Raw genomic sequence first — 11,890 nt, 5'->3', positions numbered from 1 at the left:
TGAATTTTTTTCCCATTCCTCCTTGCAAAACAGCTCGAACTCAGTGAGGTTGGATGGAGAGCATTTGTGAACAACAGTTTTCAGTTCGTTCCACAGATTCTCGATTGGATTCAGGTCTGGACTTTGACTTGGCCATTCTAACACCTGGATATGTTTATTTTTGAACCATTCCATTGTAGATTTTGCTTTATGTTTTGGATCATTGTCTTGTTGGAAGACAAATCTCCGTCCCAGTCTCAGGTCTTTTGCAGACTCCATCATCTCCATTGCAGACTCCATTCTTCCAGAATGGTCCTGTATTTGGCTCCATCCATCTTCCCATCAATTTTAACCATCTTCCCTGTCCCTGCTGAAGAAAAGTAGGCCCAAACCATGATGCTGCCACCACCATGTTTGACAGTGGGCATGGTGTGTTCAGAGGGATGAGTTGTGTTGCTTTCACGCCAAACATAGCGTTTTGCATTGTTGCCAAAAAGTTCAATTTTGGTTTCATCTGACCAGAGCACCTTCTTCCACATGTTTGGTGTGTCTCCCAGGTGGCTTGTGGCAAACTTTAAACAACACTTTTTATGGATATCTTTAAAAAATGGCTTTCTTCTTGCCACTCTTCCATAAAGGCCAGATTTGTGCAATATACGACTGATTGTTGTCCTATGGACAGAGTCTCCCACCTCAGCTGTAGATCTCTGCAGTTCATCCAGAGTGATCATGGGCCTCTTGGCTGCATCTCTGATCAGTCTTCTCCTTGTATGAGCTGAAAGTTTAGAGTGACAGCCAGGTCTTGGTAGATTTGCAGTGGTCTGATACTCCTTCCATTTCAATATTATCACTTGCACAGTGCTCCTTGGGATGTTTAAAGCTTGGGAAATATTTTTGTATCCAAATCCGGCTTCACAACAGTATCTCGGACCTGCCTGGTGTGTTCCTTGTTCTTCATGATGCTCTCTGCGCTTTTAACGGACCTCTGAGACTATCACAGTGCAGGTGCATTTATACGGAGACTTGATTACACACAGGTGGATTGTATTTATCATCATTAGTCATTTAGGTCAACATTGGATCATTCAGAGATCCTCACTGAACTTCTGGAGAGAGTTTGCTGCACTAAAAGTAAAGGGGCTGAATAATTTTGCACGCCCAATTTTTCAGTTTTTGATTTGTTAAAAAAGTTTGAAATATCCAATAAATGTCGTTCCACTTCATGATTGTGTCCCACTTGTTGTTGATTCTTCACAAAAAAATACAGTTTTATATCTTTATGTTTGAAGCCTGAAATGTGGCAAAAGGTTGCAAAGTTCAAGGGGGCCGAATACTTTCGCAAGGCACTGTATATATAAAAAAAGAAGGTCCAATCGTCTTTGACAGCTGATTCTATACCACTTTACAGAAGGCAGTTCATGAAGGAAGGCTTGTTCATTAAAGTTTTTTAGTAAGTGTCTATGACAAATCAGGACAGGTTGTTTCACTGAGTAGCCATTACGAACACAGGCTGTAAACAGTGATCACTAAGGTCATTACAGAAAACACCAGACTGATACCTATCAGGATTATTTGTGAGGATAACATCAAGAAGAGTAGCCTTTTCTGGGTGTTTGGAGTCATACCTTGTGGGATTGGTAATAATCTGAGAAAGATTTAGGGAGTCCCATTGCTTTAGGACTTGGTCAGGTGGTTTAAGCATGTCCCAGTTTAGGTCACCTAGCAAGACAAACACAGACTTAGTGTAAGGGACCAGGAGAGAGCTTAGTGCCGGTAGGGTACAGGCCGGTTCCTCTGACACCGCCTGGTATAGAAGTCCTGGATGGCAGGGATCTCGGCCCCAGTGATGTCCTGGGCTGTATGCACTACCTTCTCTAACGCCTTTGAGGTCTGTTGCCAAGAAGTTGCTATACCAAGCGGTGAAGCAGTCAGTCAAGATGCTCTCAATGGCGCAGCTGTATAACTTTTTGAGGATCTGAGGACCCAGGTCTTCCCCCTTCCCCCTCTTTCTATCGACCTATTTCGCTCTGTCTTCTCAGCTGGTTAAATGGTGGGATCTGTCTCATTAGAATGGATTTATGAGGGGCTCATTGTGTGAGCTTAGTGGGTCAGTTACTGAATCTATATCTAATTCAACCACCAACGTAGGAGATCTGTGTGTGTGCTAGTGCGGTGTGTGTGTGTTGTTTGTTTAGGACTGACTACGATTCAAGAGAGGCACTTTAAACTCAAACCTTGGAAATAAGTTTTCTGCTTTGTCATGCAACACACACCCCTTAAAGCGGCAATCAGCAGTTGAAACAATAACAAAGGCCTCCCCGCCCCTATTTCTGTACAAACAAAAGCAGAGAAATGGGGCTGGAGAAATTTAACCACTCCCAAATTCCTTGAGAGAGCTGGCATTCAGTCTCTGTAGGCTTCCCTCTCTCTCTCTCTTTGTCTCTTTCTGTCTCTCTCTCACTGCTGACGGTGCAGTTTCCATACTTTATGTCCTTCTCTGACCTGACTTTGACTCTTTATTCCGGCTCACCCCTGACCCCTACCTTTGTCCCCTAGGCAGGGTCAATCATGAGTCCACAGACAAGGTAGCAAGTCTATCATTACAGGGGCACAGAGATCAGTGGCTTTCCCACTCAATCCCACCGTATGTATGTGTCATGTCAGTCTTGTGCATGTACTGAACTCTGAACAATGAACTTGAGTTGAAAGGAGAAAGTCTCTCCTGCAGCTTTTCCGGTTTTCATATCCTTTTCATGGTACAATATGTGCAAACCAACAACACTGTTGATCTGCCCGGTTATTCACCAGAACAAATTGCTCCTGACGTTTTAGCTTTTATCCAAATACCTCTTCTCCACCAGCTACCCACACAAAGTTTCCCTTTTGTGCCTGAACCAAACCATTTATCTGAACATTTGATTGTTCCAATAAGCAAATACTTTCTCCTGGGACGTGTGCCATGTGTGGATTGCATAAAAAAACTATTTTCATTTAACCCAACCAAACTGCTATGGTTAGCCATAACCACCTTTAGACAAAGTCAGAGTTTCAATGGGAAACGTATCCTCCTGTCCTTATTCATGTCTGCTTTAGAACAACATGTGTACATGCCCGGTTAGATGGACATGGTCTGCTTGAAAGGCCTGACCAGCGCGATCGCACCGCCGCCTTGGAGTACTGTGCTACAGAGAATAAATGTTTTAGCATACAGTTCGTCTTTCTAAGTTCTCTGCTGTAAATTGTAATGCACTGCAACCAGTCTCTTTGTGCTTTTCAGATCTGTTCAATAGCAACGAAGCAGAACTATAGGCAAACTTTAAGGCTGTACATACACACACATAAGATATTTTGGACACTGGCAGACTTGCATTTTCAACAATTATTTTTTGTACATTTGAGTAATTTAGCAGACACTCTTATCCAGAGCAACAGTTCATCATGAGATAGCTAGGTAGGACAACCACATATCACAGGTGTAACAGTTAAGCTTCCGTCCCACTCCTCGCCTCGAACCAGGGACCCTCTGCACACATCTACAACTGCCACCCACGAAGCATCTTTACCCAAGGGGAACAACTACTTCAAGGTCTCAGAGCGAGTGACTTCACCGATTGAAACACTATTAGCGCGCACCCCGCTAACTAGCTAGCCATTTCACATTGGTTACACTCACCCCCATTTTGACCTCCTCCTTTTCCGCAGCAACCAGTGATCCGCTTCAACAGCATCAATGTAACAGTTAAGCTTCCGTCCCTCTCCTCTCCCCTACCTGGGCTCAAACCAGGAAGCCTCTGCACACATCTACAACTGCCTCCCATAAAGCATCGTTACCCATCGCTCCACAAAAGCCACGGCCCTTGCAGAGCAAGGGGAACAACTACTCCAAGGTCTCAGAGCAAGTGACGTCACCAATTGAAACGCTATTAGCGTGCACCCCGCTAACTAGCTAACCATTTCACACCGGTTACACAGGCATAGAAGGTACATTTTTCCACATTAAAATAACTATCAGTAGTCAGCGTTAGAAGGGGGGGTCAACTGCAAGTGCTTGTCCAGGTTTTTTTTTTGGGGGGGGGGGGGGGGGGAAGAAGGAAGAAGATTATTTAAGATCATCTTTAAAGAGGTAGGGTTTTAGATGTTTTCAGAAGATGGGCAGGAACTCTGCTGTCCTAGCTTCAAGGGGAAGCTGGTTCAGCCATTGGGGTGCCAGGACCGAGAAGAGCTTTGACTGGGCTGAGCGGGAGCTGCCCTACCTTGCTGTTCCAGAGGTAAGCACCATGGTCTTGTAGTGCAGGGGTTCCCAAACATTTTCACTCCAGGCCCCCCTTTACTCAGTACTTCGTTAAAGCACTTCTCGAATGCACTGTAAAATGCAGGGTTTTGATAGCACACGCGGGGAGCCCAGCCAACAGTGAGAGGTAGTCATTCAAAAATCACATTAAACACTAAGTCCATGCAACTTATTATGTGACTTGTTAAGCATATTTTTTTACTCCTGAACTAATTTAGGCTTGCCATAACAAAGGGGATGAATTCTTACTGACTTAAGACATTTTTTCTTTTAATTTTTATTAATTTGTAAAAATGATTAATTTGTAAAATAAATAAAAAAACACAAGTGTGTGTGTAGGCCAGTGACAAAAAAAATCTAAATGTAATCCATTTTAAATTTAGGCTGTAACATCAAAACGTGGAAAAAGTCAAGGGGCGTTAATACTTTCTGAAGGCCCTGTAGCTAGCCTAGCATTCAGATATTTATCTGACAAGTCACAAAGTGTACCCTGTTTCTGGTACATGTATTTCATGACACTTGTTTGCCACAACACCTTGCTACAACAAGTGGGAAAGCTACAACAAGTGGCAACTTTTGTTTCAAAGTTTCATCAAAACGGTCTCTACTGCACGTCTCCTATTCTTGAGCTGAATGCCCTGTCTTTAGTCAGCTGTTGTACAACACAATATTCTAAAACTACCTAGCTAGTTAATCTCGTCTCTTCTCATGTCGGCAGTTGTGTCTGAACTGGGTTTCATAATATTACTTTTCAGTTTTGAAAGGAATAAATCGACATCAATGGCTAGAAAGCCCGTGTTTCCATACCCACCATTGTCAAGTCTTGGAGTAGAATCAGATCGGTAACCACATACTTTAGCTAGCTGGCTATGTATTTTTGCCTGTATTTCCACTCTCTGGTCAATAACAATTATGTTATAATCTTCAGTAATTGTGTTGAAATCTTGAAAAAATACTGCATTCTTGCCAGAACACCTACCTGTACACACATGGTTACACAGTTCAGCTTTAAGACAAGTGTTTGTAATCTGACACTCTTTTTGAGGATCCTCTTTCTAGCAGTTCTTTTGAAAACGGAAGTTGATTAGTCACTGGGCATACAGGAATTATATTTGCTGTGTGTAAATATATTCAAGCACTCACAGGCACACACACACATTTTATGTCCTGTCTTTGCCTATGGCCTGTGAAGGAGTTGAAGTTGTTATAGTGAATGATCAAAGACACCAGACTCCATTGTTAATAAGTCAACACATTCTTCCTTCTCCTCACTGCCTTACCTCTCCACATGCCTTGATCCCCTCTTCTCTCTCCCCTCTGTCCAAACCCTACCACACCACCCACTCCTTTCTCTCCCTGAACTTCACTGCCCATTTTTCCTCTTCCTCCCTCTGCCTCACCCCCCACTCTTCAGTCAATCAATCAAATGTATTTATAAAGCCCTTCTTACATCAGCCGATTTCACAAAGTGCTATACAGAAACCCAGCTTAAAACCGCAAACAGCAAACAATGCAGATGTAGACGCACGGTGGCTAGGAAAAACTCCCTAGAAAGGCAGGAACCTAGGAAGAAATGTTTGGTATTTTTGGTTGCAAAAGCAGCAGCTACTCTTCCTGGGGTCCACACAAAACATGAAACATAATACAGAATGACATAATACAAAACATCATTAGACAAGAACAGCTCAAGGACAGAACTATATACATTTTTTAAAAGTCACACGTAGCCTAGATATCAATGCATACACACAAACTATCTAGGTCAAATTGGGGAGAGGTGTTGTGCTGTGAGGTGTTGCTTTATCTGTTTTTTTTTAAAACCAGGTTTTCTGTTTATGTGAGCAATATGAGATGGAATGAAGTTCCATGCATTAAGGGCTCTATGTAAGACTGTATGTTTTCTTGACCCCTGGTGGCATGTCTGGTGGGATAAGTGTGTGTGTCAGAGCTGTGTGTAAATTGACTATGCAAACAATTTGGGATTTTCAACACATTAATGTTTCTTATAAAAAGAAGAAGTGATGCACTCAGTCTCCCCTCAACTCTTAGCCAAGAGAGACTTGCATGCATAGTATTTATATCAGCCCTCTGTGCCGCTCTGTTCTGGGCCAGCTGCACCTTAACTAGGTCTTTCCTTGCCGCACTGGACCAGACGACTGGACAATAATCAAGATAAGATCAAACTAGAGCCCGCAGAACTTGCTTTTTGAAGTGTGGTGTCAAAAAAGCAGAGCATCTCTTTATTATGGCTAGACCCCTCCCCATCTTTGCAACCATTGAATCAATATTTTTTGACCATGACAGTTTACAATCTAAGGTAACACCAAGTAATTTAGTCTCCCAACTTGTTCAACAGCCACACCATTCATTACCAGATTAAACTGAGGTCTAGCGCTTAAGGAATGATTTGTAACAAATAGAATGCTCTTAGTTTTAGAGATGTTCAGGACCAGTTTATTACTAGTCACCCATTCCAAAACAGACTGCAACTCTTTGTTAAGGGTTTCAGTGACTTCATTAGCTGTGGTTGCTGATGTGCAAACAGTTGAATCATCAGCATATATGGACACACATGCTTTGTTTAATGCCAGTGGCAGGCCATTGGTAAAAATAGAAAAGAGTAGAGGGCCTAGAGAGCTGCCCTGCGGTTCACCACACTTTACATGTTTGACATTAGAGACGCTTCCATTAAAGAAAACTTTGAGTTCTATTAGATAGATAGCTCTGAATCTATGATATGGCAGAGGTTGAAAAGCCATAGCACCTCATGTTTTTTCAACAACAGGTTATGGTCAATAATATCAAAGGCTGCACTGAACTCTAACAATACATCTCCCACAATCTTCTTATTATCAATTTCTTTCAAACAAACATCAGTCTTTGTGTCAGTGTAGTACATGTTGAGTGCCCTTCTCTATAAGCATGCTGAAAGTCTGTTGATAATATGTTTACAGAGAAATAGCATTGTATTTGGTCAAACACATTTTTCCCCAACAGTTTACTAAGAGCTGGAAGCAAGCTTATACGTAGGTCTGCTGTTAGAACCAGTAAAGGCCGCTTTACCACTCTTGGGTAGCGGAATTACTTTGGCTTCCCTCCAGGCCTGAGGACTTTCCTCTAGGCTCAGAAGAAAAATATGACAGATAGGAGTGGCTATAGTCAGCTACCACCCTCAGTATCTTTCCATCTAAGTTATCAATGCCAGGAGGTTTGTCATTATTGATTGTTAACAATAATTTTTTCACCTCTCCCACACTAACATTACAAAATTCTAACTTGCACTGCTTTTCTTTCATTATTTGTTATTTATTTATGCATGAGCATAATTGCTCACTGTTTGTCGTGGCCATTTCCTGCCTAAGTTTGCCCACTTTGCCAATGAAATAATCATTGAAATAATTGTCAACATCAAATGGTTTTGTGATGAATAAGCCATCTAATTCAATGAAAGATGGAGTTGAATTTGTCTTTCTGCCCATAATTTCATTCAAGGTAAAGTTTTTTTCTATCATTCTTTATATCATTGAGCTTGGCTTCATAATAAAGTTTATTTTTTTGTTGCGTTTAGTCACATCATTTCTCAATTTGCAGTAAGTCAGATGTATAGCCAGACTTATTAGCCACTCCTTTTGCCCCATCTCTTTCAACCATACAGTTTTTCAATTCCTCATCAATCCACGGAGCCTAAACAGTTCTAACAGTCAGTTTCTTAACAGGTGCATGTTTATCAATAATTGGAAGAAGCAATTTCATACATTCATTAAGTGCAGCACCTGGATGCTCCTCATTAATCACATCAGATCAACTAATATATCTAACATCCTCCACATAAGAGCCACAGCAAAATATTTTGTATGATCTCCTACACTATTTTAGGCCCAGCTGTTGGAACTTTGGCTTTCCTGGATATAGCCACTATATTGTGATCACTGCATCCAATGGGTACGGATACAGCTTTAGTGCAAAGTTCTACAGTATTAGTAGAAATGTGATCGATACATGTGGAGGATCTTGTTCCTGTAGTGTTTGTAAACACCCTGGTAGGTTGATTAATAACCTGAACCAGATTACAGGCACTTGTTACAGGTAGAAGCTTCCTCTTGAGCAGAAAGCTTGATGAAAACCAATCAATATTCAGGTCCCCAAGAAAGTAGACCTCTCTGTTTACATCACATACACTATGAAGCATTTCACACATATTATTTAGATACTGACTGTTCGCACTTGGTAGCCTATAGCAACACCTCAAAAGAAAGGCTTTAGATGTGCCAAGGGAACCTGCAACCACAACACTTCAATAACACTTGACATAAGATTTTCTTTAAGCATTACAGGGATATGGCTCTGAATACTGTATATACAGCAACTCCTCCGCCATAAGCATTTCTGTCTCTTCTATAAATGTTATATCCTTGTATTGCTACTGATGTATCATCAAATCTAGAAAGGAACCAGGCTCTGAGGGGTGGCCAGTCCTCCTGAGATTATAACAGTACATGGCCAAGATGTTCAAACTGAGATGACCAGCAGTGTCAAATAATAGTAATAATCACAGTGGTTGTAGAGGGTGCAACAGGTCAGCACCTCAGGAGTAAATTTCAGTTGGCTTTTCGTAGCCGAGCATTCAGAGTTAGAGACGGTTTCACTTTTCTTTCTTTTGTCATTTTTTGTTGAGGGGGGGCGGGGGGGGGGGTCACAGGTACATTATCCATTTTACTTTATACGTTTATAAAACATGTACCCATAGGCTGCCACTCAAAAGAACAGTAAGAAATACATAAAGAGTTTACAGTGTCTTCAGAAAGTATTCATACCCTTTCACTTATTCTATACATTTGGTTGTGTTGCAGCCTGAATTCAAAATGGATGAAATATATTTTTTCTCTCACCCATCAACACACAATACCCCATAACAACAATGTGAAAATATGTTTTTAGAAATGTTTGCAAATGTATTGAAAATGAAACACAGAAATATCTCATTTACATAAGTATTCACACCCCTAAGTCAATAATGTTTAGAATCACCTTTGGCAGCGATTACAGCTGTGAGTTTTTCTGGGTATGAGAGTGAACGTTATTTATAATAAGTGTTATGTGGAGAAAATTGGCCCGCTCTGAAATTAAAATGGATGGCCCTCCCTTCGGCAAAATATATTTTACCTAAACACTCCCTGACCCTCCCCTATACCCAAAATAATAATTCAAACATAAAGTGGATAGCAGAGAACATGTCTACCATTTAACCTCATTTCTTTAACAGACCAGAGCATTATATATGCAGTTTTAGAAATTGTTCTTTGTCCTGTAAGCATTATATGGCAGCGCAGGAAATTTTATAGTGCACAGGGCAGTGGGCCAGAAGGTTGTGGGTTTGCAGACCACCGTGGAGAAGAGTAGGTGTGGAAAGATCTCCTTCATAGTAAAAGCATTGCATTAATCTATCATCGTATTTGCAGTCAGACAATGCGATTCTATGCCATTTTACATATAAGCAGAATCTTTTACCGAAATTACAGGCTAAGAATGGACAGAGAGATGAGCCTCTTATCATATTTCTACAATGCCAAATCAGTATGTCTTGTTTGCAACAAACAGATAGATCGTCACCGGGGATGATCCATGGTGATGATCCATGGCCCGGAGTCTCCAGTGATGATTCATGGCCCAGAGCCTCCAGAGACGGTCTGCAGTCCAGAGTCTCCAGCAACGGTCTGCGGTCCAGAGCCTCCAGCGACGGTCGGCAGTCCAGAGCCTCCAGCGACGGTCTGCAGTCCAGAGCTTTCTGCGACAGTCTGCAGCCTAGAGCTTCCAGCGGGGGTTCCCAGTCCAGAGCCTCCTGCAAGGGTTCCCAGTCCGGAGCCTCCGGCGACGATCTACGGTCTGGAGTCTCCGGGGACGATCTACGGTCCGGAGTACCCGGCCACGATCTATGGTCCGGAGTCCCTGGCGACGATCTATGGTCCGGAGTCCCCGGCGGTGATCTATGGTCCGGAGTCCCCGGTGACGATCTATGGTCCGGAGTCCACGGCGAAGATCTACGGTCCGGAGCCTCTGGCGACGATCTACGGTCTGGAGTCTCCGGGGACGATCTACGGTCCGGAGTACCCGGCCACGATCTATGGTCCGGAGTCCCCGGCGACGATCTATGGTCCGGAGTCCACGACGAAGATCTACGGTCCGGAGCCTCTGGCGACGATCCACGGTCCGGAGCCTCCGGCGACAATCCATGGTCCAGTTCAACTATAATATCCCCATATGCATCAGAGACTATCCCGGGTATTTTATAGCTTGTTTCTAGCATAAAGCATCACGGACCAAAGCTATTTTATACTGTAGATCATTTTATATAATCTGATCAGATTTATTTCTGCCATTTTCTTTAATAAAAAGTAGGACTATGGCATACCCTGTCATACCCCTTCAATTCAAGTCTTGGTTTTAACTTCACAGCCCTTCACTGACACTACAGTATGGAAATAGCAGTCTATAGCCTAATTTTGTCTGTCAAACAGGTAGGCCTGCCTCTCATTTCTTAAATAGGGTCCAACACAAAACAGGGTCCAACACAAAACCCTGTTGTTGTTAGTAAAGTCGAATTAAAATAAAGACGGTTTAATAATTAAATTAATTTGCCTACTTTCAGCACCAAGAGCTGTCCATTTCCGATTGATTGAGCCGCGGCTGCTTCAGCACCACAAAGTAAGTTACTCGAATCTGGCTTATTGTGAGGTCAATAACTCTGATGTATAAGCAAAAAACATATTGTTTTTAATAAAATAAATTATAGTAGTAGCAATCAATCAAAGTTGACCTCTGGTCCTACAACTCATCTTCGCTCTCTCCTTCTCAAACTGAACAGAACATAGGCTATGGGCTAGTTCGCACGCAAGAGGAAGACGCTTGAAATGAACTATACCTACTCGAATTTGCCGACTTTCAGCACTATGAGCTGTCCATTCCCAATAGGAAATCAAGGATATCAAGACAGTTTAACAGGACTATTAAGGCCTTTCAATTCCAATAGAAAATAGCTAGCGTTGACATTATACACTGCTCAAAAAAATAAAGGGAACACTAAAATAACACATCCTAGATCTGAATGAATTAAATATTCTCATTAAATACTTTTTTCTTGACATAGTTGAATGATAAATCAAATTTATCAACCCATGAAGATCTGGATTTGGAGTCACACTCAAAATTAAAACCTGTTAAGGATATGGCAGACTTATGCCCCCTTTGGAGGAATTGGGTACCCCTAGTTAACTGAAAAAAAAATCTGTCAAAAATGGCTAATATATGCATATAATAATTATTATTGGATAGAAAACACTCTAAAGCTTCTAAAACCGTTGGAATTATGTCTGTAAGTATAGCAGAACTCACAGGGCAGGCATTCTTCCAAACTAGTTTTTGTGGTCATGAAAGTTGGAGCAACTTTGACGTCATCGACACCACCCTTCCCAACCAGTTATGATTCTGGGGAGACTTTCTATGTCTTCCACTAGATGTCCTCATTCAGTAGAGCTTTTAATCATTCAAATCCCGCGAGAATTGGCCCTATGGGAGTGAAATTAGTGTGTGCCATGGGAAAATATGTTGTGCGTTGGGGCGCGA

The 11,890-nt window shown here is 42.0% G+C and overlaps 1 protein-coding gene across 1 annotated transcript; it reads left to right on the top strand.

The window, feature by feature from the left end:
• Positions 1–9,892: 9,892 nt before the first annotated feature.
• LOC149981478 (uncharacterized) lies at positions 9,893–10,663 on the top strand. The gene has a single exon (XM_090183043.1). The coding sequence runs from the start codon at positions 9,893–9,895 to the stop codon at positions 10,517–10,519; it is 627 nt and encodes a 208-aa protein (XP_090039169.1). The 3' UTR covers positions 10,520–10,663.
• Positions 10,664–11,890: the final 1,227 nt, after the last annotated feature.

This window comes from Oncorhynchus mykiss, chromosome 8 (genome assembly GCF_057628025.1).
Source record: "Oncorhynchus mykiss isolate SJ-2025 chromosome 8, ASM5762802v1, whole genome shotgun sequence".
In the NCBI taxonomy this organism is placed as follows: Eukaryota; Metazoa; Chordata; class Actinopteri; order Salmoniformes; family Salmonidae; genus Oncorhynchus; species Oncorhynchus mykiss.
The sequence above is the reverse complement of the archived record's forward strand: the minus strand, read 5'-3'. Positions and strand labels throughout refer to the sequence as shown.

Coding starts and splice junctions, on each gene's coding strand:
- LOC149981478 (XM_090183043.1), top strand. CDS start 9,893: ATGGTGATGATCCATGGCCCGGAGTCTCCAGTGATGATTCATGGCCCA.